The following is a 27146-nucleotide window of genomic DNA, read 5'->3' as shown; positions in this document are numbered from 1 at the left end:
GCTGTGTGTGGAGTTTACACTTTCTTCTTGTGACTGCATGGGTTTTGCCCAGGTGCTCCAGTTTGCCCCACATCAAGACATGCAGGTTGGTAGGTTAATTGGCCACTGCAAATTGCTCCTAGTATGTAGATCAGGAGTAGAATCTTGGGGTGGGGGCAAGGTGGAATTGATGATTATGTGGGGAGATCAAAATTTAGGATTAAAGTAAATAGTGGTTGACGGTCAGTGCGGAATTGGTGGGCCAAAGGGTTCATTTCCATGCTATATCTCTTTATGATTGTTTCCCTCAAGAGTCATTTTCTTCCAATTTAAATCCTGAATTCCCAATTTAGCTTTCTCCTTTACCAAACTTCAATGTAGAGGTAGTTTTGCTTAGTTCTACCTTCAAGTCAATCATCTACTCCTGCTCAATTCCACTTTTACTTAATGATTCTTTTTTTTAAAATTAGAGCTATCAAAACAAGACACACCTTGAGAGGAGTGGCCAAAAAGTATTGATTGGTGTTGGAGTAGATCGATGAACGTGGAGGGGGGGGGGATAGCAAAAAAAAACTTGAAAGCTAAGCCAGCACCAATTTGAACTAGCAAGCCAACTGATGAACTAATGAGATCAATGTTCATCACAGTTCACTCAATCGCAGAGAGTAAGACTTAATGGATAGGTTCTCAGAATATAGATCCGTCAAGTTATGATTTCTCTCTCAATCAATGCAATGCATTTAGAAGTCACATTTAAACTCTAAATATATGGTGATAATTGCAGTTTAGCAGAATAAAAAATACTGTACCTTCGGATTAATGTTACCAATATATAAATTAGTTGTAGTTGGATCTCCAGCATCATGAGAACCAGGAGTAAATTCCTCAAGTGCTAAAACGACAAAAATTATTTCTTAGTAAAAAGGTATCCAAACCAAAAGGAGAGGTTTAATATTTTCAAAATATGAAGAGGTAATTACCATTTGTTTGTCTGTTTCGTCTTGAAGACTCAGCTGAAAAGAGAAAATATTTTAGTGTCATGTGCTTGAAAATAGAAATGTATTGAGACTTTAAAAACTGAAGAAAATTTCAATGACCATTTGGCACTGGTGACTGTAAATGCAAATCAGATCCAACAGACTAAACTATTTCCTTTTCAATTCCACAAACCAAACAACATGATGGATAAAAGTCCTGACAACCGTAAAAATTGCTAGCTTGTGTTTACCACAGTAAATGTCAATTCACTGCTAAATTCACCAGACTAGCACTATCATGTACACAAATACAAGCAAATAAGTAGCAGGCAGGATTTTCTCCAGATAGAAGGATCTATTTTTAATGAAACAATTAGTTGGAAAAAGGGTGCTCAGGAATAATATGGGGTCCTTAAAAATGAAATTTCAAATTATATATAACAAGGCAAAATGAGTTTGCATTCACGTATAGCAAATAGCATCCCAGACATTCTGGGAAAACAATATTAAATCAAACTTGAGGGCGACTTTAAATTAATAAAAGGACACTAAATTAATAACCATAACTTCAAATGCATTGCCTAGTATATACCTGAAGCATGAAAAACAACTGAGCACCACTCCTTAGGCAACGTATATTGATTGATCTCTCAGATGGAGAGCAGCATAGATTTACCAGAACGATGAAGTCAGTATCCTAACATATTGACTTTGCTTCTCTCCACAATTGCTGTCTGACCCTCATGAGCATTTCCAAGACGTTGTTTATGTTTTTGATTTTGTTCTTGGTTTACCAGAATTAAACCCAGTCTTCAAGGATTAAATTACGAGTAGAGTTTACACTACCTAGTGTTGCATTCCCAAGAGGTTAGAAGGTTAAGCAATAATTTGACTGAAGTGCTAAAGATATTCAAAAGGAAATCTTTTCAAAAGGAAAAAATGCACAAGGTGGATTGAGAAATATTTCCACTGAATGTTGGTATTTCAGGGCCTTGAGGTCTTAGTCAAAGTTAGACCCGAGTCTTTCCAAAGGGAAGTTAGGAAAGACTTACAGGGTGGGTGGTAGAAATTTGCAAGTCTTCTGAGAAACAGCAAACACTGCTAGTCAATTTTTAATTTTAAATCAGAGATTGAGTGCCAATTAAAAATAAACCGTATGAAGGGATTAAAGGTTGTTTAGTCACAAATCAGATACGACTTACAAAGGCTGCAACAGGGGCCCATTCACTTGTCTGCAAATTACAAATGAAGATAACCAGTGGATAGCAAGAAAGCAAGAGCAATTCAGTGCTCAGGAGAACAAACAGATAGGTGAGATTTCGATTCCAATGGCCTTAATCTAATCCAAAAACTCTCCAATAAGAGAATACATTAACTGTTTAGTGGCAAGGAAGTGAGAGAGCAGGGGAGGGTATGACCACCAGAAAATATTCAAAAGCTATCTGATGGTGGATTTTGAATGAGTGGGGCTGCTTGTATACTTGCTGACAAAAATCAGATGAGAATAATTGCTTTTCTTGACAACTCACCCGCAGCTGCTGAATTTTAGTGCATTTAAAATTAATATTTCAATTTGGAATGACACATAATATTTAGGTATTATATACACATATCTGTGTAATAGGCCAGACTGCATGTTCATTATTCCCTCAGCCAAAATCTCAGACACCGAGCCATGCAATGCAACAGGTCAGGAGAGACATATTTTTGAACACTAGGCCAGCCACTAGAAAAATGTGAACCTTCGACGCAAAAATTATTTCAGGCTGCATTCATGCACCCCCTAGTGTTCAGTTATAGGATGTCATTCTATGTGACAATAGTACTTGCATGTAACACATGAAAATACTACACTGTGAAGTATCCAAATGTTCCAATTGCACATCAGAATCAAGTTTATTATCACTGACATATGTCGTGAAAATTGATTTGTGGCAGCAGTACAGTGCAAGACATAAATATTACTGTAAGTTACAAAAACAAATAAATCGTGCAAAAGAGGAATAACGAGGTAGACTGTTCAAAAATCTGATGGCAGAGGGGAAGAAGCTGTACCTGAAACGTTGAGTGTGGGTCTTCAGGCTCTTTACTTTCTCCCTGATGGTATTAACGTGAAGAGGGCATGTCCTGGGTGGTAAGGGTCCTTAATGATGGATGCCGCCTTCTTGAGGCATCGCCGCTTGAAGACGTCCTCAATGGCGGGGAGGGTTGTGCCTGTGATGGAACCGACTGAGTCTACAACCCTCTGCAGCCTCTTTCGATCCTGCACATTGGAGCCTCCGTACCAGGCGGTGATGCAACCGGTCAGAATGCTCTCTACCGTATATTTATGGAAATTTGCAAGAGTCTTTGGAGACATACCAAATCTCCTCAAACTCGTAATGAAGTAGAGCTATTGGTGTGCTTTCTTCATGATTGCATCAATGTGTTGGGCCCAAAACAGATTCTCTGAGATGTTTTATAGAATAGAACACTACAGCACATATGGGCCATTCAGCCCACGATGTTGTGCCGAACTACATGAACACCTCCTCTATGATCAATCTAACCCTTCCCTCCCGCACAGCCCATATCCCTCCATTTTTCTTACTTCCATGTGCCTAAGAGCCTTTTACATGTCCCTTTTGTATCAGCCTCTACAACCACTGCCAGCAGTGGGTTCCAGGCACCCACCACTCTGTGTAAAGAATCTACCTCTGACATCTCCCTCAGACATTCCTCCTCTTACCTTAAATGGATGCCTTCTGGTATTGGCCATTACCACCCTGGGGAAAAGATGCTGACTGTCCAATCTATGCCCCTCAATCTTATACACGTCCATCAAGTCGCCTCTCATCCAGCATCACTCCAAAGAGAAAAGCCCAAGCTAGCTAAACCTTTCCTCACAAGACATGTTCTCTAATCCAGGCAGCATCCTGGTAAATCTCCTCTGCACTCTGCTGCAACATTACCTCATGGCTCTTGAACTCAATCCCCTGATCAGTGAATGCCAACACACCACACGCCTTCTTAACCACCCTATCGACTTGCATGGCATCTTTGAGGGATCTATGGACTTGGACCTCAAGACCCATCTGTTTCTCCACACTGGTCAGAATCCTGCCATTAACCTTACTCTGCTTTCATGTTCGTTCTTCCAGTGTATCACTTCAATTTTCCAGATTGAACTCCATCTGCCACTTCTCCGCCTAACTCTGCATCCTGTCTATATCCTGTTGTAACCTACGACAACCTTCTATATTATCCACAACCCCTCCAACCTTCGTGTCATCCGCAAACTTACTAACCCATCACCCCACTTCCTCATCCAAGTCATTTATAAAAAAAAATCAAAGAGCAGGAGCCCCAGAACAGATCCCTGCGGAACACCACCAGTCACTGACCTCCAGGCAGAATACTCTCCATCTACTACCACCCTCTGCCTTCTGTTGGCAAGCCAATTCTGAATCCACACAATCAAGTCTCCACAGATGCCATGCCTCGTGACTTTCTGGAAGAGCTTACCATGGGGAATCTTGTCAAACACCTTACTCAAGTCCATATACACCATATCCACTGCTCCACCTTCATCTATTTGTTCTGTCACCTCCTTGAAAAACTCAATTAGGTTCTGAGGAACAACCTGCCCCTCACAAAGCCATGCTGACTGTCCTTAATAAGACTATGCTTCTCCAAATGCTCGTAAATCCTGTCCCTAAGAATCCTCTCCAATAGCTTGCCCACCACTGACGCAAGACTCACTGGTCTGTAACTCCCAGGATTGTTCCTATTACCTTTTTTGAACAAGGGAACAACATTTGCCATCTTCCAATCCTCTGGTACCACTCCTGTGGCCAGGGAGGATGCAAATATCATTGTCAACACCCCAGCAATCTCTTCCCTCACTTCCCATAGTAATTTGGGGTATATCGTGTCCAGTCCCAGGGACTTATCTAGCCTAATGTTTTTCAGAAGCCCCAACACTACCTTTTTCTTAACCTCAACATGCTCCAGCACATTAGCCTGTTCTACACTGACCTCACATTCGTCAAAATCCCTCTCCCTAGTGAATAGTGAAGCATTCATTAAGGACCTCCCCTACCTCCTCCACCTCCAGGCACATTTCCCCCTTTACCCGAGCAGTCCTACCCTCACTCTAGTCATCCTCCTATTTCTCATGCAAGTGTAGAACGCCTTGGGGTTTTCCTTAATTCTACTCACCAAGGCCTTCTCATGTCCCCTTCTAGCTCTCCTAAATCTCTTCTTAAGCTCTTTTCTGGATGCCTTATAATTCTCAAGAGCCCTGCCTGATTTTTGCTTCCGAAAGCTTAAGTATGCTTGCTTCTTCCTCTTGACTAAATATTTCACCTTTCCCGTCAACCATGGTTCCTTTACCCCACCATCCTTTCCCTGTCTCAGTGGGACAAACCTATCCAAAACGCAGACTAGGTGACCATTTTGTAGAACACCGACGCTCTGCATCTCCCCATTGCCAGTCACTTCAACTCCCCCTTCATCAATAATATATCAGTCCTCGGCCTCCTCCACTGCCAGGAGAAGTCCAAACGCAAACTGGAGGAACAACACCTCATTTTCCATCTTGGGACCTTACAGCCCAAGGTCATGGAGGAGGAGATGGTACCCCCGATCAGCACTGACTGCGGTCTCCCAAAAAGGAAGTCGTGGATCCAGTTGCAGAGGCCCAGGTTTTGAAGCTTGTTGATTAGTACTGAGGATATGCTGGTGTTGAATGCCGAGCTGTAATCAATAAACAGCAGCTTCACGTATATTTTGCCGTTTTCTAGGTCCTCCAAAGCCAAGTGGAGAGCCAGTGAGATTGCATCCACTGTAGACGGGTTGTAGCAGTGGGCAAATTGCAGCAGGTCCAGGTCCTTGCTCAGGCAGCAGTTAATTCTAGCCATGACCAACCTCTCAGAGCACTTCATCATCGTGGATGTAAGTGCTACCAGGTGATGATATTCATTGAAGCAGCTCACCCTGCTCTTCTTGGGCACTGGTATGATTGATGCCCTTTTGAAGCAGGTGGGAACACAGTGAAACTTAGTGAAACTTTGATATCTGTTACCAACCATCCAGAAATCCCGATGATTCGTCACCTGGTTCACCAGGTGATGTTTGCCATGTTTCCTGTCTATTTCTTGGGGCCCTGCTTCCCACATCACATTTCAACTCACCTAATTCTGTTGCCTTTGCTCCCTTTAAACCCATCTGCTTCCATTTCTGACGCTCCATTTATACTTAACAATTTCTGCTACTGTGTAGCATCTTAAAAAAAGACAGTGTTTTGGAGTTGTAATAACATCTGCTAAGCCCATCACCAAAGTTCCAAGTGTGCCAGGATAACAGAGTTTTACTCTACAAATTCAGTAATGGACTGACATTTAATTTTTAAAAAGACTAGAGTTTTCTAAAATGTAGCACTTATGTCACATGCAGCTTAGCCACAGCCAAGGGACCTGTACCCATGCTCTGTTGCTCTACACTCTTTTGAGCATAAAATGCATATCTAAACAATTACTGTTTTGGAAATTATAGAATTTTGGATTCAACTCCATGTCCAATACCTAAACACTAAATTTTAGTTACGATCGAGCTGAAACCTTAACATTTACAGAGATATTTCCTCAATCCTGCATTCAAAATAAGAAGTACATTTGGTCTAGATTAACAACGATAAAATTCACATGCTATGCAAGAAGTGAATTTTAAAAGAGACAATAAAAGAATAAACATTTTTTACCTAGCACACTCCAAGAACAAGCCCTATTTACTTGCACGAAAATTAACTTGACATGTCTGGTTTCCAACAACTAAAGAGAAGGGAAGTCTTTGGTGTTTCGATCGGGAGCGAGAGGCCAGCGAACAGAGGCAGCCAAGGAGTTCCAAAGAGGTAAGTTTTTTCTTCTTCTAATGGTTTTGGGGATAGCGGGGAGTAACTGCACAAGTGTGTGACGTCAGTTGTTAGCACGCGCACAGTTTAAAAAGACTGCCATATCCAGCGGGCAGCTGAGTGAGTGGGAGCAGAGTGTTTTGGGCTTTGGCTTAAAGGGGCAAGGCGGGTGAGTAGCTGGTAGGTAAAGGTAAGGTTTACCTGTTATCAGTTATAAATTTTTAAGTAGGATAAAAACTAGGTAGGGGAAAAAAAAAGAAATAGTTCAGATGGAGGACATGGTGGTGTACTGCAGCTGCTTGATGTGGGAGCCCATGGACCTTGCTGTGGTCCACGATGACCACGTCTGCAGTAAGTGCTGGAGGCTGGAGGAACTTCAGCTCAAAATTGATGAGCTGGAGTTGCAGCTTCAAACACTGCAGAGCGTCAGGGAGGGAGAGAGTTTCGTAGATACTGTACATCAGGAGACTGTCACCCCCCCCCCCTTAGAGCAGGTACTTCTGGGGTCCAGGAAGTAGATAGAAGGGTGACTGTCAGGGGAGAGAAAAGGAAAAAGAAAACAAACAAGCAGATAGTGCAGAGGACCCCGGAGGCTGTTCCCCTCAATAACAGGTTTTCCGCTTTGGAGGCTGTTGAGGGGGACGACCTGCAGGGATCAAGCAGCAGTAGCCAGGTCTCTGGCACTGGGACCAGTCCTGCTGTTCAGAAGGGAAGGGAGAAGAGGAAAGCAGTAGTGATAGGGGACTTGATAGTCAGGGAAACAGATAGGAGGTTCTGTGGCAGTGAACATGAATCCCGGATGGTATGTTGCCTCCCAGGTGCCAGGGTCTGGGATGTGTCTGATCGGGTCCACAGGATTCTTGAGCAGGAAAGAGAACAGCCAGAAGTTGTGGTTCACGTTGGTACCAATGACATAGGTAGGAAGAAGGATGAAGTCCTGAAAAGTGAGTGCAGGGAGCTAGGCAGAAGGCTGAAGAACAGGACCAAGGGTAGCAATCTCAGGATTGCTGCCTGTGCCACGCGATAGTGAAGGTAGGAATAGGAGGAGATGGCAAATAAATGCGTGGTGCAGGAGGGAAGGTTTTAGATTTTTGGATCATTGGGATCTCTTCTGGGGAAGGTGGGACCTGTACAGAGGACGGGTTACACCCGAACCCGAGGGGGGCCAATATCCTTGCAGCCAGGTTTGCTAGGGTGGTTCGGGAGGGTTTAAACTAGTTTGCGAGGAGGATGGGAACCAGAGGAGTAGGTCAGAGGAAGAAGAGGATGAGGAAAAGTCAGATCAGACAGGTAGAGAGGCTTTGAGGAAGGAGAAGCAGAGTACAGGCTATAAAAGTAGAAAGGTAGATGGGCTAAAGTGCATTTACTTAAATGCGAAAAGCATCAGGAATAAGGGAGATGAACTGAGAGCTTGGATAAGTACATGGAACTACGATATTGTGGCTATTAGAAAGACGTGGCTGACACCAGGGCAGGAATGGATATTGAATATTTTCAGTGTTTTAAAAGGGATTGGGGGGGGGGGGGGGGGGGGTGGAAGAAGAGGAGGAGGGGTGGCGATACTGGACTGGTCAGGGACACTGTTACAGCTGCAGAAAGGCTAGATAATGTAGAATGATCCTCTCTAGAGTCATTATGGGTGGAAGTTAGGAACAAGAAAGCAGTTACTCTACTGGGAGTATTCTACAGCACCCCCCCAGTAGCAGCAGGGATACCGAGGAGCAGATTGGGAGGCAGATTTTGGAAAGATGCAAAAATAACAGGGTTATTTTTGTGGGAGACTTCAACTTCCCAAATATTGATTGGCACCTGCTTAGTGCCAAAGGTTTAGACAGGGCGGAGTTTGTTAAGTGTGTCCAGGACGGATTCCTGTCACAGTAATTTGACAGGCTGACTAGAGGGGATGCCATATTAGATCTAGTTTTAGGTAATGAACTGGGTCAGGTAACAGATCTCTCGGTGGGTGAGCATGTGGGGGACAGTGACCACTGCTCCATAACCTTTGGCATTGTCATGGACAGGGTTAGGAGCAAAGAGGACTGGAAGATATTTAATTGGGGAAAGGTGAATTATGAGGCTATAAGGCGAGAACTTGAGAGTGTAAGTTGATGACATTTTTGAAGGGAAATGTACTATGGAGATGTGGTCGATGTTCAGAGATTTCTTGCAGGATGTTACGGATAAATTTGTCCCGGTGAGGCAGAGAAGGAATGGCAGGGTGAAGAAACCATGAGTGACAAGGGAGGTGGAACAACTAGTTAGGAAGAAGGCGGCAGCATACATAAGGTGTAAGCAGCAAGGATCAGACAGGGCTCATAAGGAATATAGAGTAGCAAGGAAGGAACTTAAGAAGGGGCTGAGGAGAGCAAGAAGGGGACATGAAAAGGCTTTAGCGAGTAGGGTTAAGGAGAATCAAGGTTTTTTTCTCATACGTGAAGAGCAGAAGGACAGCTAGAGTAAAGGTAGGTCCGATTAAAGACAAAGGTGGGAAGATGTGCCTGGAAGCTGTGGAAGTGAGGTTCTCAATGAATACTTCTCTTCAGTATTCAGCAAGGAGAGGGGTCTTGATGATGCTGAGGACAGTGTTGGTAAGGGTAATGTTCTAGAGTATGTAGATATCAAGAGAGAGGATATGTTGGAGCTGTTAGAAAATATTAGGACAGATAAGTCCCCGGGGCCTGACGGAATATTCCCCAGGCTGCTTCGTGAGACGAGGGAGGAGATTGCTGAACCGTTGGCTAGGATCTTTGAGTCCTCGTCGTCCACAGGAATGGTACCGGAGGATTGGAGGGTGGCGAATGTTGTCCCCTTATTCAAAAAAGGTAGTAGGGATAGTCCACGGAATTACAGACCAGTGAGCCTTACGTCTGTGGTGGGTAAGCTGTTAGAAAGGATTCTAAGAGATAGGATCCATGAGCATTTAGAAAATCATGGACTGATTAGGGACAGCCAGCATGGCTTTGTGAAGGGAAGATCTTGCCTCACAAGCCTGATAGGGTTCTTTGAGGAGGTGACCAGGAAGATTGATGAGGGTAGTGCAGTAGATATGGTCTAAATGGATTTTAGTAAGGCATTTGACAAGGTTCCACATGGTAGGCTCCTTCAGAAGGTCAGAGGCCAAGGGATCCAGGGAAGCTTGGCTGTGTGGATTAGGAATTGGCTTGCCTGTAGAAAGCAGAGGGTTGTGGTGGAGGGAGCGCATTCGGATTGGAAGGCTGTGACTAGTGGTGTCCCACAGGGATCGGTTCTGGGATCTCTACTTTTCGTGATACTTATTAATGACTTGGATGACGGGGTGGAAGGGTGGGTTAGCAAGTTTGCAGATGACACAAAGATCGGTGGTGTTGTGGATAGTGTGGAGGGCTGTCGAAGCTTACAGAGATATATTGACAGGATGCAGAGCTGGGCTGACAAGTGGCAGATGGAGTTCAATCTGGAGAAGTGTGAGGTAGTACACTTTGGAAGGACAAACTCCAAGGTGGAGTACAAGGTTAATGGCAGGATTCTGGGCAGTGTGGAGGAGCAGAGGGATCTGGGGGTTCATATCCACAGATCCCTGAAAGTTGCCTCATAGGTGGATAGGGTAGTTAAGAAAGGTTATGGGATGTTAGCTTCATTAGTCGGGGGATTGAGTTTAAGAGCTGCGAAGTAATGATGCAGCTTTACAAAACTCTGGTTAGACCACAGGATGCTGCCTGGATTAGAGAGTGTGGATTATGAGGAGAGACTAAAGGAGCTAGGGCTTTACTCACTGGAGAGAAGGAGGATGAGGGGAGACATGATAGAGGTATACAAAATATTAAGAGGAATAGATAGAGTGGACAGCTAGCACCTCTTTCCCAGGGCACCAATGCTCAATACAAGAGGATATGGCTTCAAGGTAATGGGTGGGAAGTTCAAGGGAGATGTCAGAGGGAAGTTTTTCACCCAGAGAGTGGTTGGTGCATGGAATGCACTGCCTGGGGTGGTGGAGTCTGATATTTTGGTCAAGTTCAAGGGATTGTTAGATAAGCATATGGAGGAATTTAAAATAGAGGGACATGTGGGAGGAAGGGGTTAGATAGTCTTAGGTGTGGTTTGAAGGTCGGCACAATATGGTGGGCCGAAGGGCCTGTATTGTACTGTATTGTTCTATGGTTCTAGATCTTGATGAGAAACAAATAATTGTATGGAATTTGAATTCTGGTGTAATGAACATATTTTACTCACAAGAGCGGCGACTTTGTGAAGAATCTTCTGATGGCAGAGGTTCAAATCGACTAGGCCTGAAAGGAGCATCCTTACTCCCTTTTGTCTTCTGCCTTTCATCACGTTCTTCCTGGATTCTGAAACCAATATCAAAACCTTTTTATATAATGCAAATGCTGTCATCTACTGAAAAATTTTGTTAAATTAGCGAAAACATTGTACACTAAGTGCTGGTTATTTGCAAGAGATTGGGCCACAGACTTTGCGTAAGTACCAAAAAAAACAGCAGCTATCAAGACCCTTTCCTCAGTAACCAATATACTCCCCCAAATAAATATAAATGTGCTGTATAATGTTCTAAAAGCATTCACACACATAAATTAACTATTAAAAATATTTAGATACCTAAAAAATGATAGTAACTAACAAACTACTTCCTTTGAAACATACAAGCAGTGATAGGTTTTTAAAAATCACAAGGTCCAGCTACGTAAATAAAGACCACTCTCACAAGTTAGGGAGACTCATGATACAAGTAGTCTGGAAACCGTTCACTTTATTTATACAATGATTGGTTCTTCAAAGTGTGTACACACACATATAAATTAGATAACAGATATGGGGCCAACTTCACGAGAACAGGGATAGCAAGTCAGCAGATAATGATGACTAAGTGTATTTTTAAAAGTTTGACAAACATTTACTTACTGTTTTAATTCCTCTTTGAATAGCTCCAAATTACTTTTCTTCTTCTCTTTTTCACCCTTCCTTAGGGGCTGAAAAGATTTAGTTGACATAAAAAAGTATTCATCAGGATTAAGAAATTTAAGCTGAACCAGGAGTTAAAATGAAAGAAACAACACATACTTTCAATTTCAAGAACAAAAATGATTCAGATATTCCCCAGCAGCCCTAGTTGTTATGTCAACAAACACAGCAACTAATTTATCCCAGCAACATTTAATTAATCAATTAAACAAAACCTGCTAAGAATGGGTTAAGCAGTGTTGCTTAAATAAGCTAAAAGCAAAATATTGCAGATGTTGGAATAAAAAAATGCTGGAAATACTCAGGTTAAGCAACATCTCAGGAAATATAGTTATCATTTTATGTCACTGATCTTTTATCAGAACTTCAGTTTAAAGAAACAATATCTCACTTACGTATACAGAAGCTAACGGGAACAGGTATAAGAGATATCTAGGTGCAAAATTGGTGAAAGCATGGCTTTCTCTTTCTCAAAAGATTAGTACTATAATAATAATGTTACTTTAAAATCTTAATAGGAATAAGTTTGCCATTCAAAAGCATAAAATGTGTAGCTGAGGCAGGTGGATAGAATCAAGCTACAGATCAACCCCGGGGAACAGCTTATGAAACAGTTCTACTCTCGTTCTCAAATTGCTGGCTAGGAACCAAGAAATCTTAACAGATTGTGTTTTGAATAACGAATAGAATCTTTTAGCTTGTAATAGGCAACAGACATATGGCCTTGAGAATTCAGACTAGCTTGCACGTTTAAATACCAAAGTGAGGTTTGAAAGCCCCAAATTAACTTTGCAGATAGGTGTCAGACTGGATCAGCATAGAGCTAACTGTAAATCTCAACCACAGAATTGGGAAGTCCTTCAGCTAATCTTTTAACAGTAGATTTTCCTACTTGTTTTTGACCTATATTAATTTATCCTTTTCGGTGTCTGAAAATCAATGACTTAGACCAGGCTAATGTTCCACACTGTTAATTTTCCAGCAGCTCCAAATAGGAAACTCATTTGTCATCTAAAAAAAACAGCAGCCCAAAGTCCAAATTGAGGACTTCCAAGGTGATAACGAGCAAGCAGGGTGTCCAATTTTTCTAAATGTGACATAGTGACATAGATTGAACGGGAATCAAATCTAAGTATTCACTGATCTGTTCAGCATATTACACAGATTATCCAAGCCAATGACAAAAATAGTCTATTTAAGAAAAATCTGCTTTTTGATCTCATTCTCTCTCAAGGTACTGACTTATTGGCTGAGTTACTCTTCTGCAACTGTTAGGCACACCGACACCTTTCAAGCTGTCAGTCCTCACATCTAAGACCAAACACTGAGTTAAGCACGTAAGACAACCACAGTGAATACCACAGCCTTGATCTTAATCAACAATAAATGCAAGTGCACAGCATCAGTTATTACGCCACACAATTTCTAGACACTAAGCGCAAATGACTCTGGATAATTTACTGATCCCAAAATGGGCACATGTTCCTTAACTTCTTTCACCCATTAAGGAAACAAAATGAGGATCTATTTTCAATTTTCACACAATTCTTTCTTGTAGAGATGCAGTAAGTGGAGATGCAGTAATATTCATCAAGTCACTGTTTTTCCCCCAACCTCAATGAGGGAACATGCAGTTTGCACTTGACTACTGCAAAATGGCTGGCTGGAGCATGGTAATGGAAACTGCAGATACAAGTTCATAAACTCCAATGTGATACCTTCCATTTCAGGGAGAGATGCTGTAAAAAGTTATACTGAAAGGTTATTGACCTGAAATGTTAACTGATTCTTTCTCCAATTACTGGCTGACCTGCTGAGCATTTCTTCATTCTAACTTTTGTTTCAGATTTTCAATACTCACAGTAGTTTACTTTCAGGGAAAGATGCTTCATCAAGACTCATTACCTCATTTCTTGAATACTGTATGTCACATACTGATGAATACAGAAACTGCAGATGTGTGCATCTGAAAAGTGCATACTATAGGCAGGAGGGTTTTTAAGATTGTCACAGTAGTGCTATCTGTTGCGAGAAAGGTGGGATCTGTTCAAGCCAGACCTCAAGGACCAGTACAAATACTCTTGCTCTTGGAGAGGGTGTTAAACTAGGTTGGCAGGGATATGGAAATCCAAACAGATTCAGAAGGGTCAAATATAAAGTTGAAAAGATGGGAACCTAACAAGAAAGGTCAGAAGGCAGAGGAAACAAAAACAAGAAAAGAGACAATATAGGAGTTTGGCTGTGCCTTGCAGTATATACTGCAATGCAAGATGCATGGTGAATAAAGCTAAGAACTTGTAATTACTGAAGTCTTAAAAGGAATTAAAAAGCAAATGCTTGAAATACAGAAAGAGGCTGCATCTGTGGAGCAAGAAAAAGGTAAAAGGCCTGTTCTGACAAATTGGTTTTCTGAAATTGTTGAATTCAATATGGAATCCTGATTGTTATAACATGCCTAGAAGTCAGGTTTCATTGGAAGAGTGCAAGAGGCCACAGACAAAAGGGTCAGAGTAGGAGTGGGATGCAGAATTAAAGTGACATGCAAATGGAAGCCAAGAATCATGCATACAGACCAAATAGAGGTGCTTTGCAGTGATTTAACTTTAGCCCAGTAACACTTTCAAGTAGGGGAAGAAGCAGTTTAAAAACGGCTGCAAGCTATAATGGAGCAGCCATTTTGAGCTCAAAGTGCTGTGCTTGAGGTCTAAGTGCAGAGGTTTTGATGTGGCTTCAGCAAGGAGGCCAAGTGGTGACAAGCTACAGTAAATCTAGGCAAGGTCTTTCTTCCTTAACCCAGTACTAACTTCAGGAGGTAGAAATGGCAGGCAGCGAAGCGGCTTCAGTGAAAGGTGGGAAATCAGGCAGATGTGTCTCTGACGACTGTTTGCAGGAAGTGTGTCCAGCTGCAGCTCCTCAGACTGCATGGATTGGTTGAAGAGACAGTTGGACTCGCTGAGGAGCGCATAGCAGGCAGAAAGTGCGTTAGAGAAGGGTTTGAGGGAGGTAATTACACCACAGGTTCAGCGAGATGGATGGCTGACCACCAAGAGAGGAAGGCTGGTAATGCAGGAGACCCCTATGGCTATACCCTCTCTAACAAGTGTACTGATTTGGACACTTGTTGGGGCAGGAGATGGGGATTGCCTCCTGGGAGAAAGCAACCAGATCAGTCACACCACATCTGTCTCTGTTATTCAGCAGGGGAGGTCTGGGCATTTGGTAGCGATAGAGGACACTATATCATTTTTCCCTCTCCACAAATGCTGGCTGATTTGTTGAGTATTTCCAGCAATTGCAGTGTTTTTTTTAAATCTCAGATCCAGCTAATTTTTCCCCCTCTCCCTCTTATTCAACTCTCTTGGTAAGTGCAATATCATTGCGCAAGTGTATTCCATGGAGGTCCTGCAGATTCTTGGGAGAATGTTATGCACAGTGTAGTACAAGGCCATGGAGAGAAAGCTGCGAATGTTCAAGGTTATTATTAAAAGGAGAAAGCTACGAACAAAATGCTGGAAGAACTCAGCAGGTCAGGGAACATCTGTGGAGGAAATGGACAGTCAACATTGAGTTCAGACCCTTCACCTGAACCGAAATCTCAACTGTCCATTTCTCTCCATCGATGCTGCCTGACCTGCTGAGTTCCTCCAGCAGTTTGTTTGTTGCCCCAGATTCCAGCATCTGCAGTCTCGTGTCTCCATTAATGAGGAAAGTATGTTTAAAGGCACTGCACTTCGACTGGGTGGGTAATCTGGTATTGGACAGCATCTGCAGGACTGCAAAAGCTTTGGGTGCATGTCAAGCACCATGTCACCAACTCCACTGGCACTGGTGGGCACAAAGCCCATGGATAATTTCATTACAAGCTAAGCCGATTTACTGTGAACCAAGCTTCCTTTGTCTTGAAGCCATAGGTAGCAGAGATGGGATAGTTAGAAAAGAATGGGATGAAGATCCAACACCTATTGATAGTAGCCTCTGAGGCAGACAAAATTGCACAATTGTGTGCAGCCCACAAAATAACCCCAACAGAATTTGATAATTTTGAGCAGCATCTGTCTCCCAACTCAAGGTTTTATTTACAGAATTTACAGACTGTTGATACTTTAGCAAGCTAGACTACGTGACAGACATTTTACTCTGATCATGGACCATAAACCATTGTTTTCAAGTTTCTACCAGTAAGCTCTTCAAACAACAGCAGCAGCTCAACTGCACTGATGGGTCATCTGTCACACTAGATAATTCTGTCACGTTCACAATGATCTCCCAGTGACAGTAGAAAAGACTGCCAGAGCCACCTGTAAAGCGGCAAGTGTATGAACAAACCTCTTTGGAGATGAGCTTTTGGCAAGTCTAGGTTTAGGGAATAGAATAGAACAGAACAGAACACAGGGCCCTTTGGCAGACCATGTTGTGCTGACCTTCAAACCACACCTAAGACTATCTAACCCCTTCCTCCCACATATCCCTCTATTTTAAATTCCTCCATATGCTTATCTAACAATCTCTTGAACTCGACCGACATATCAGCCTCCACCACCACCCCAGGCAGCGCATTCCATGCACCAACCACTGGGTGAAAAACCTCCCTCTGACGCCTCCCTTGAACTTCCCACCCATTACTTTAAAGCCTCGTCCTCTTGTTTTGAGCATTGGTGCCCTGGGAAAGAGGCGCTGGCTGTCCACTATCTATTCCTCTTAATATTTTGTACACTTCTATCATGTCTCCTCTCATCCTCCTCCTCTCCAACGAGTAAAGCCCTAGCTCCTTTAGTCTCTCCTCATAATCCATACTCTCTAATCCAGGCAGAACCCTTTCCAAAACCTCCAAATCCTTCCTATAATGAGGCGACCAGAAATGGACACAGTACTCCAAGTGTGGCTTAACCAGAGTTTTGTAAAGCTGCATCATTACTTCATGGCTCTTAAACTCGATCCCACGACTTATGAAAGCTAACATCCCATAAGCTTTCTTGACTACTTTATCTACCTGTGAGGCAACTTTCAGTGATCTGTGGATATGAACCCCCAAATCCCCCTGCTCCTCTACACTGCCCGGAATCCTGCCATTTACCTTGTACTCCGCCTTGGACTTTGTCCTTCCAAAGTGTACCACTTCACACTTCTCCGGACTGAACTCCATCTGCCACTTGTCAGCCCAGCTCTGTGTCCTATTAATCTCTCTCTGTAAGCTTCGACAGCCCTCCACACTATCCACAACACCACCGATCTTTGTGTCATCTGCAAACTTGCTAACCCACCCTTCCACCCCCTTATCTAAGTCATTAATAAATATCATGAAAAGTAGAGGTCCCAGAACCGATCCCTGCGGGACACCACTAATCACAGCCCTCCAATCTGAATGTACTCCCTCCACCACAACCCTCTGCTTTCTACAGGCAAGCCAATTCTGAATCCACACTGCCAAGCCTCCCTGGATCCCTTGGCCTCTGACCTTCTGAAGAAGCCTACCATGCGGAACCTTGTCAAACGCCTTACTAAAATCCATGTAGACCACATCTACTGCACTACCCTCATCAATCTTCCTGGTCACCTCCTCAAAGAACCCTATCAGGCTTGTGAGGCAAGATCTTCCCTTCACAAAGCCATGCTGGCTGTCCCTAATCAGTCCATGATTCTCTAAATGCTCATAGATCTTACCTCTTAGAATCCTTTCTAATAGCTTACCCACCACAGACGTAAGGCTCACTGGTCTGTAATTCCCTGGACTATCCCTACTACCTTTTTTGAATAAGGGGACAACATTCGCCACCCTCCAATCCTCCGGTACCATTCCCGTGGACAACGAGGACTCAAAGATCCTAACCAACAGTTCAGCAATCTCCTCCCTCGCTTCAAGCAGCAGCCTGGGGAATATTCCGTCAGGCCCTGGGGACTTATCTGTCCTAATATTTTCTAACAACTCCAACATATCCTCTCTTGATATCTACATACTCTAGAACATTACCCTTACCAACACTGTCCTCAGCATCATCAAGACCCCTCTCCTTGCTGAATACTGAAGAGAAGTATTCATCGAGAACCTCACCCACTTCCACAGCTTCCAGGCACAGCTTCCCACCTTTGTCTTTAATCAGACCTACCTTTACTCTAGCTGTCCTTCCGCTCTTCACGTATGAGAAAAAAAGCCTTGGGATTCTCCTTAACCCTACTCACCAAAACCTTTTCATGTCCCCTTCTCGCTCTCCTCAGCCCCTTCTTAAGTTCTTTCCTTGCTACTCTATATTTCTCACGAGCCCTGTCTGATCCTTGCTGCTTACAGCTTATGTCTGCTGCCTTCTTCTTCCTAACTAGTTGTTCCATCTCTCTCGTCACCCACGGTTCCTTCACCCTGCCATTCCTTCTCTGCCTCACCAGGATAAATTTATCCCTGACATCCTGCAAGAGATCCCTGAACATCAACCACATCTCCATCGTACATTTCCCTTCAAAAATGTCATCCCAATTTATACTCCCAAGTTCTCACCTTATAGCCTCATAATTCACTTTTCCCCAATTAAATATCTTCCAGTCCTCTTTGCTCCTATCCCTATCCATGACAACTCTAAAGGTTATGGAGCAATGGTCACTGTCCCCCACATGCTCACCCACCTGTCCTGGTTCATTACCTAAAACTAGATCTAATATGGCATTCCTTCTAGTCGGCCTGTCAACATACCGTGTCAGAAATCTGTCCTGGACACACTTAACAAACTCCACCCCATCTAAACATTTGGCACTAAGTAGGTGCCAATCAATATTTGGATATTTGAAGTCTCCCATTATAATAACCCTGTTATTTTTGCATCTTTCCAAAAGCTGCCTCCCAATCTGCTCCTCAGTATCCCTACTGCTTCCAGGGGGCCTATAGAATACTCCCAGGAAGGTAACTGCTCCTTTCTTTTTCCTAACTTCCACCCATATTGACTCTAGAGAGGATCCTTCTACATTATCTACCCTTTCTGCAGCTGTAACAGTGTCCCTGACCAGTATCACCACCCCTCCTCCTCCTCCTCTTCTCCCCCCCTCCCTATCCCTTTTAAAACACTGAAAACCAGGAATATTCAATATCCATTCCTGCCCTGATGTCAGCCACGTCTCTGTAATAGCCACAATATCATAGTCCCATGTACTTATCCAAGCTCTCAGTTCATCTCCCTTATTCCTGATGCTTTTCGCATTTAAGTAAATGCACTTTAGCCCATCTACCTTTCTACTTTTATAGCCTGTACTCTGCTTCTCCTTCCTCAAAGCCTCTCTACCTGTCTGATCTGACTTTTCCTCATCCTCTTCTTCCTCTGACCTACTCCTCTGGTTCCCATCCTCCTCGCAATCTAGTTTAAACCCTCTTGAACCACCTAGCAAACCTGGCTGCAAGGATATTGCCCCCCCCCCCCCCCCCGGTTCAGGTGTAACCCGTCCTCTCTGTACAGGTCCCACCTTCCCCAGAAGAGATCCCAATGATCCAAAAATCTAAAACCCTCCCTCCCGCACCAACTTCTCAGGCACATTTATTTGCCATCTCCTCCTATTCCTACCTTCACTATCGCGTGGCACAGGCAGCAATCCTGAGATTGTTACCCTCGAGGTCCTGTTCTTCAGCCTTCTGCCTAGCTCCCTAAACTCACTTTTCAGGACCTCATCCCTCTTCCTACCTACGTCGTTGGTACCAACATGAACCAAGACTTCTGGCTGTTCTCCCTCCCGCTCTAGAATCCTGTGGACCCGATCAATGACATCCCGGACCCTAGCACCTGGGAGGCAACATACCATCCAGGATTCATGCTCACTGCCATAGAACCTCCTATCTGTTTCCCTGACTATCAAGTCCCCTATCACTACTGCTTTCCTCTTCTCCTCCCTTCCCTTCTGAGCAGCAGGACAGGTCCCAGTGCCAGAGACCTGGCTACTGTTGCTAGGCCCCAGCAGGGTCATCTCCCTCCACAGCTTCCAAAGCAGAAAACCTGTTATTGAGGGGAACAGCCTCCGGGGTCCTCTGCTCTATCTGCCTGTTTGTTTTCTTTTTCCTTTTCTCTCCCCTAACAGTCACCCTTCTATCTACTTCCTGGACTCCCAAAAATACCTGCTCTAAGGGGGGGGGGGGGGGGGGGGGTGATGACTGTCTCCTGATGTACAGTATCTACACAACTCTCCCCCTCCCTGATGCTGTGCAGTGTTTGAAGCTGCAACTCCAGCTCACCAATTTTGAGCTGAAGTTCCTCTAGCCTCAAGCATTTACTGCAGATGTGGTCATCGTGGACCACAGCAAGGTCCATGGGCTCGCACATCAAGCAGCTGCAGCACACTACCACGTCCTCCATCTGAACTATTTCTCCACACCACTCCCCTCCCCCCCCCCCCAGTTTTTCCTACTTAAAAATTTATAACAGATAACAGGTAAAACCTTACCTTTACCTACTTAGCAGCTACTCACCCACCTTGCCCCTTAAGCCAAAGCCCAACCACTTTGCTCCCTCTCACTCAGCTGCCCGCTGGATATGGTGGTTTGCTTTTTAACCTTACATGAAGTGAGGCCACAGGGTTGCAATTCTGAACATATGACAAACATGCCACTCTAAAGAATGCTCAGTCAGCAAATGTGAATTGTCTACATGAAAGCAATAGGAGGCTGTACTCACTAGTCTGGGATTGATCAGGGCATTGAATATCACTTGATATCCTGCTCAGTGTGTTAGGGCTGCAAGCCACAGCTCTGGTGTAAATATGGGAGTGGCAACTTGCACCCTCCAGTGAAAGGGCATTACATTCTCTCCCCCCCCCCCCCCCCCCCCCCAGTTGGAAACAGGACAATTTCTCCAACTGGTTTAGCTAAGCAAAGAGGTTAGAGAAGTCTTTCCTTAATGTACACCACTATTCAAGAAAGGAGGGAAATGGAAAGTGGAAAACTATTAGCTGATTAGCCTAATATTTTCATTGGGAAAAATTCTGGAATCTATTAAGGAGATAATAACAGTTCACTTAGAAAGTGAAAAGACAATCAAGCAGAGTCAATGTGGTTTTATGAATGGGAAATAGAGTTTGACAAATTTGTTACAGTTCTTTGAGGATAGAACAATCCAGGTGGAGAAAGGGGAACCAACGTATGTAGGTGCCACATAATAGTACATTATTACTATGAGTCGAGTGCTGGGGGGTTAGGGGAGAAATACTGACATGGATTGGGAATTGGCCAACAGAAAAGAGACAGAATAAATGGATCATTTTCAGTTTGGCAACTAGTGACTCGTGGGGTGCCATGGGAATCAGTGCCAGGGCCCCAGTTATTTATAGTCTATAGCAATGAACTGGCTGAAGGGACTGAATGTCCTATAGCCAAATTTGCTAATGTTACAAAGACATGTAGATCAACAGGTTGCGAAGAGAACTCAAAGAGCCTGCAAAAGATAAGTTAAGTGAATGGACAAGTAGTCAGCAAATGAAGTACAAGGTACATGAGGTTAACAGGAGGTTAGCCACTTTGAGGGGAAGAATAATAAAGAAATTTAAACAGTGAGACTACAAAATCTTAATATACAGAGGGATGCCAGTACAAGAAATGCAAAAATTTAGCACATAGGTAAAGCAAATAAATAGGAAGGCAAATGAAATGTTAGCCCTCAGCACTGGGGTTGTGCAGTATAAAATTAGGGAGGTTTTGATGAAATTTTGCAGAGCACTGATGAGGCCACACATGGGACGCTGCATTCAGTTTTGGTCTCCATATTTAAAGGAAGGATAAACTTGCACTGAAGGCAGTGCAGAGAAAGTTCATTAGGTTAATTCATGGGACGAAGGGGTTGATGTTTGAAGGGGTTTGGGCTCAGGTTTATTGCTGTTTAGAAGAGTGGGAGGCGATCTTATTGAAACACAAGATTCTGTAGGTGCCGAGGACATGACACCTGGAAAAGTGATCAAGAACAACTGTAGGATGAGCATGGATTTGAGTAACAGGGTGGGTTCTATGATGCAGCCATTGCTGGGCAGGGTTTAAATCATGGAGTCACAGGAGTTCTGAAAGTGAGCAAATAAAACTCAGCCAGGATGTAATCCAATGGAATTGTTGCTACCTGAAACAGCCAGTTTAAAGATGTCAAATGCATCACTGCAGAAGAAAAGCCAGAGATCAAGTAAATTGATTGAATTTACAACTACATGAGCTGATGACTATGCATACATATGTTTAAAAAAATTCAATTGGTAAAATATGTAAAGAGTAGGCTTGTGGGGATTTCTCTTTTTTTTAAAAAAAGGAGACACAATGTAGCATATATGTATAAGTGCACCTTCAAAAACTGAGGCATCGTGTGCTATGACCTTGACACATTGCTATGTCAGTTACTGTTATTTAATTGCAAGTTCTTGCCTTTATTAAATTATGCTCTGCCAATCGCTCTACTTTGTATTTGCTTATGCAAGCAGCTAAACAAGAGCACCTGCAGACATGACATTCAAGGGAAAACTTCTCTCCATCTCAGAAAAATTAGGATATTTCCAAGACTGGAGAAATTCTAGTCACAGGATTGGATAGGATGAGGATTTCTTCTTTGGAACAGAGGCGGGCAGGGCGAGGGGGAATAGGGGGAAGATTGAATTGATAGGAAGGACCCATTTCCTTAATAGGTCAATTTCAAGGGGAGACAAATTGAAGGTAATCTGTAAATTAATTATTCAACACCTGAAGGGCAGTGGTGGCAGAATTCCTCAATTGCACTTAAAAAGTGCTAACTGAGCGCTTGAAATGCCATAATCTATTAGGTTACAGACAAAGAACTGGGAAACAAGATTAAGTCGTATAGCTCTTTTGTAACTATTAGGCTAACCAGCCGACAATTTTCCACTTTCTGTCCTAAATGCAGGCCGATTGACCTTGTGTGCTGCAAATTTGTATTTATGCATTAGATGGTAATCAAAACATGACACTTACTGGCTTCTTGGGATCAGATATGAAAGACGGTGGAGAAGATTTATCTGGCATTAAGTTCTTTATCTCTGGAACCCGCGTAGAAGGCTTGTATAACTTTCCTTTCTGTTCCTCGAATCGCTCTAATACGCAAAAATAAATTTTGTGCTATTAAATATTTTCTCACAAACAATGCAATGGGTTCAAGCTGTGGTACCAAATGCACTCACGACCAACTCCTGCTAATGATTGCAAGCTTTCATACAATCTACCCTTAATCATTACAATAAGAGGTTCTAGGAAAGACTGCCTATTTTGGTCACCGGCTCCAGCTGTGCTCTTGAGTATCATAACTTAATGATCAAGGCTGCACTTTATCTGCCTGGACCATCTTGTCCATCAGTTCCTGAATTGATAACAATAATTTCAAATTTATATGAGCAATCCATGCACACTGATATTCAAAAATGATAATGTGATAACTCCAAAGTATTGAAAAATTAATTTTTGGTCCATTTATAGGATAACGAATACCTGAATTTTTATTCTTGTTAATCTATGTGCAGAAAATCAATAAAAATCTAAGTGGATTTGCAGCAGATTTTCTTTTAAATGCACAATTTACCATACTATCAGTGCATTCCTCCCAATACCCCTTCAATATGTTCAGCTCAGATACACATCACACAAGATTTACAAGACTTCCATCTGGTGCAAGAAATATTCTTTAACAACCGTTCCTCTCCGATTATCGATTTCTCTAATCATTCAGACCAAAAACTCCTTGTGGTATTTCTTACAGTAATTAACTCAGGACGCAAGAGAATAGAAGTCAGGAGAATGTCCAAAGGTAAAAGGCAGCAGATTCATTCTAGGATTAGTGGTTGAAAGGGTAAGTACATAGCTATTTTCAATTTGACTAGATGCAAATGGTTGGGTTGAAAAGCCAGTTTAAGAACCCATAGCACAAAAATTGCCTATTTGATCCAAATGGCCATGGCACTTATGCATTGTACAAGTTTTTTACCTACTTTCTTCAAAATAATACCATCATGTCCTTAGATTTCTTTCTCACATGCTTATTTCATGCTCTCCTAAATGAAATGATTTCATTCATAGAATGAAAATTAGAAACATGCACAGTACTCCTTGTTACTCAAGTTTAATGTATAAAAACTCTTTTCATTTCTGTTTCTCTACAAACAAATTTCCTGTTGGTACATTTGCTTTAAAAGCATCCTTGATAATATGTCACTGTATAGGGATAGTCCAGATCCCTTTACTCAATTTCTTTTAGAAGTGGTACATGACCTGAATCTTTCTTCCAAGATGTGTACAATTTGTTTCCTCCGCACCCCCCTCCCACCTGCCCTTCACACACATGAACACAATGCATTTTCCCTTCACAATTCCAACAATTGTGTGCAATTCTGGTCACATCCTTGCTGTAATGGAGCAAAGGCTTTGGAAAGGGAGCAGAAGATGCTGCCTGGATTACAGGGTATGAGCTATAAGGAGAGGTTGGACAAACTTGGGTTGTTTACTCTGAAGCATCGGAGGTTGTGGGGAGACCTGATAGAAGTTTAAGATTATGAGAGGCATAGATAGACAGTCAGAATCTTTCTCCCAGGGTAGAAATGTCATGCACTAGAGGACATGCATTTAAGGCGATGGGGAAAAGTTCAAAGAAAGTTTAAAGTAGATGTGCAGGACAAGTTTTTTTTAAATATACGGAGAGTGGTAGGTGACTGGAACAGGCTGCCGGCTGGGGGAGTGGTGGAAGCAGATATGTTAGTGGCATTTAAGAGGCTGTTAGACAGACACATGAATATGCAGGGAATGGAGGAATATGGATCACGTATGGGCAAAAGAGAATTAGTTTAATTCAGCATTGTGTTTGGTGCAGACATTGTGGGCCAAAGGGTCCATTCCTGTGTTCATTTGAAGTAAATTCTGTTGTGCAATATGCTGTTGCATATAACTAATGGATGCCTTAATACTAACCTGAACAAATGATTATAGCATGCGATGTATATGTAGCTCTGGCAGCCAATAGTCAAATACCTGCATATGGCTCATGATATGCTCAAACTCTTGGCTGGGCAAGTAATTGCTGGCCAACTGAATTTCAAAAGGAGGCTTCAGCAATATCACCGAATTAAAATTTCCAAAAAGGGAATCATGGGATGATCAGTTTCTCTGCAATAATATTTATCTTCTGGACTTAATGGCAAGATGCAATGATCCTTCTGACTGCACTACAAGCAAATCTTAATTTGGGTCCAAAATATTAAAATGAAAAGCTTCAGAAACTGCTGCTTGTGTCACTACAAGTCAGTCATTTCAAAAATCAATAAGAGGAAACGTTCTCACAAATTACCCATTAGCTGTCTCCCTAGCCTCTACCATGAGGGACAGAATTGCACTTTCAACAAAGTCAAAGGAATTAATACAAAACCTGCAATATAGTCAGCCACCTTAAATGTTTTAGACAGATGTTTAATACAACCTGCTTTTATTCCAGATATCCACTAACAGCCTTGCTAAGGAAATGCGAGTACCAATAATACCAACCTTTCTCCAGGAAGACGGGCTAAAACACCACTTCTGAAACTTGCTGGTTCAAATGTGCCAAAGTAGTTTGGGATACTTAATAAAAATTATAGAAAGGAAGTTTATAATAGAGCTCACAAATCTAGGGGCAAGTATACCTGATAAACACATACTATAAATCTTTGAGAATATCAGAAGATCTCTTGGCCAAACAAAATAGTCTATTTTGCACCATTTTTTCTGGGATTAAATCCTAACGACATCAGGATTATATGTTATTAACTTTTACCACAGGTAAATGGTTCAAGTGTGAACTGGAACATTGTAAGATAATTTGCTTGATCATAGAGTAGGATAAAATGTCAGCATAACATCATGGGCTGTAATGTTTTGTGTTTAAAAGGAATCATGACATGATTTCAACAAAGTGACTTTACCCTTCCAATAAGACTATGGTATACATAACATTTCAAACTTACCTTTTGTAGCATTTACAATGCCTCCTCTAACAAAAGCTTTTACTTTACTGGAGTCAGCCCCCTCAAAGGAGGCCAGAAACTCTTCATATATCTCCGCTGCTGCCTTCTCATCTTCCTGGGGAATAAAAACAGCTTTTTGTTAGTCTCTTCCACATGTAATAAAATTTACGAGATATATATTCAAGATCATTTAGCTGCTAAAAGCATCTTATGTATTACATTGGTTTGACTAGTGGCATGCATGACAAACTGCAAAATTCATCATGCATGCACATAAATATACACATTAATTCAGCACAAAATTGATAATCACCTAGAGTCCAAACACCACGGCTTATAAACTAATGTGCTTTATCATTCGTAACATTGCACTATTCCCATTTACTGTACGCTTATTCTCCAACAGATAGCTGGCAAGGACAATACCAAAGCCAGGGAGATCAAAGTATTCTGTTCTATGCCTAATTAAGTTATCTCAGCTCAATGGCAGTTTGCCTCTACTGTCGAATTCTAGAGCTTTTAAGTAGTCGAGAGAAAGAAATAGGATAAAAATAGAGGGATCCTGTCACTGAGCTCTACCAGTAAACCATGCATCTACATCCATGATTTCAATCATAGGATCAAAAAAGGATTGAGCTAAACTGCAATAGTCTCCTCTCCAATCCCAACTTTCACTGGAGGTAAAAATAAAAATGGTCATTTGAAAGAAACTGCCTACAACACTGCTAATATTCTTGAAAAAAAATTAAATGAGTCAGATTTTTTTTAAAATGATTTTTTAAAAAAAAAATTAGGTTGATTCTAAAAAAATTGATATTGCACTCAATTTTTAAAGAATTAAGAGCAAGAAATACAGTTCTAATGAATGGTTATTGATCTGATACTATTTCCCCATCCAACATAGCTGTCTGACCTGATGTGTATTTTCAGCAATTTTTTCCAGAATCAATTCTCTTTTGCTTTTTAACTGAAGGAATGTTGTTCTAAATAAGACTAAAAATGAATGCATCCCAGAAAAAAAAGGCAAGGATGAAAAATAATCTACATTTGGGTAAAGCATATTTAACTGTAAGTATTATTCCCTGATCCACGTTGTCCAAATGGTAAATATTTGTAGGCACCCAAAGAGTAATTGACAAAAATTCTTGTATGTTTTTTTGGGGGTGGGGGAATGGGGCCTTGACACACTACAAGGAAGCACAAACAGACCTGTGTTGCCAACACTGAATATTTGAGTTTGGCAGTTCTCCCTGTGTTTTGATTGATTTTTTCATACGTATATTATGCAAGTCCTGAAGATTCATACCTTCTTTTTAATTTCTTCCTGTTCTTTTTTACTGAGGGTCCTCTTTGAGGAAGTCATTTTGCCAGTGCTCTGGGTTTTTTGTTGATCAAAAGCACACTGGCTAAAA

General features: G+C 42.3%; 1 protein-coding gene across 2 annotated transcripts in view; it reads right to left on the bottom strand.

The window, feature by feature from the left end:
• The window catches only part of u2surp (U2 snRNP-associated SURP domain containing), an 82391-nt gene that overhangs the window by 41531 nt on the left and 13714 nt on the right, over positions 1–27146 (bottom strand). For both annotated transcript variants that reach the window (XM_052018969.1, XM_052018970.1), the window contains exons 3-9: positions 27041–27136; positions 25735–25849; positions 22727–22845; positions 11743–11810; positions 11056–11171; positions 960–992; positions 789–871 (exon numbers count right to left, since the gene is read on the bottom strand). In XM_052018969.1, the coding sequence (XP_051874929.1) occupies positions 789–871; positions 960–992; positions 11056–11171; positions 11743–11810; positions 22727–22845; positions 25735–25849; positions 27041–27097 (591 nt within the window). In that variant the 5' untranslated portion in view covers positions 27098–27136. The remainder of the gene's footprint in view (positions 1–788; positions 872–959; positions 993–11055; positions 11172–11742; positions 11811–22726; positions 22846–25734; positions 25850–27040; positions 27137–27146) is intronic.

The sequence above is a fragment of the Pristis pectinata genome, chromosome 6, assembly GCF_009764475.1.
Source record: "Pristis pectinata isolate sPriPec2 chromosome 6, sPriPec2.1.pri, whole genome shotgun sequence".
Classification (NCBI taxonomy): Eukaryota; Metazoa; Chordata; class Chondrichthyes; order Rhinopristiformes; family Pristidae; genus Pristis; species Pristis pectinata.
This window is presented reverse-complemented; position numbering and strand designations above follow the sequence as displayed.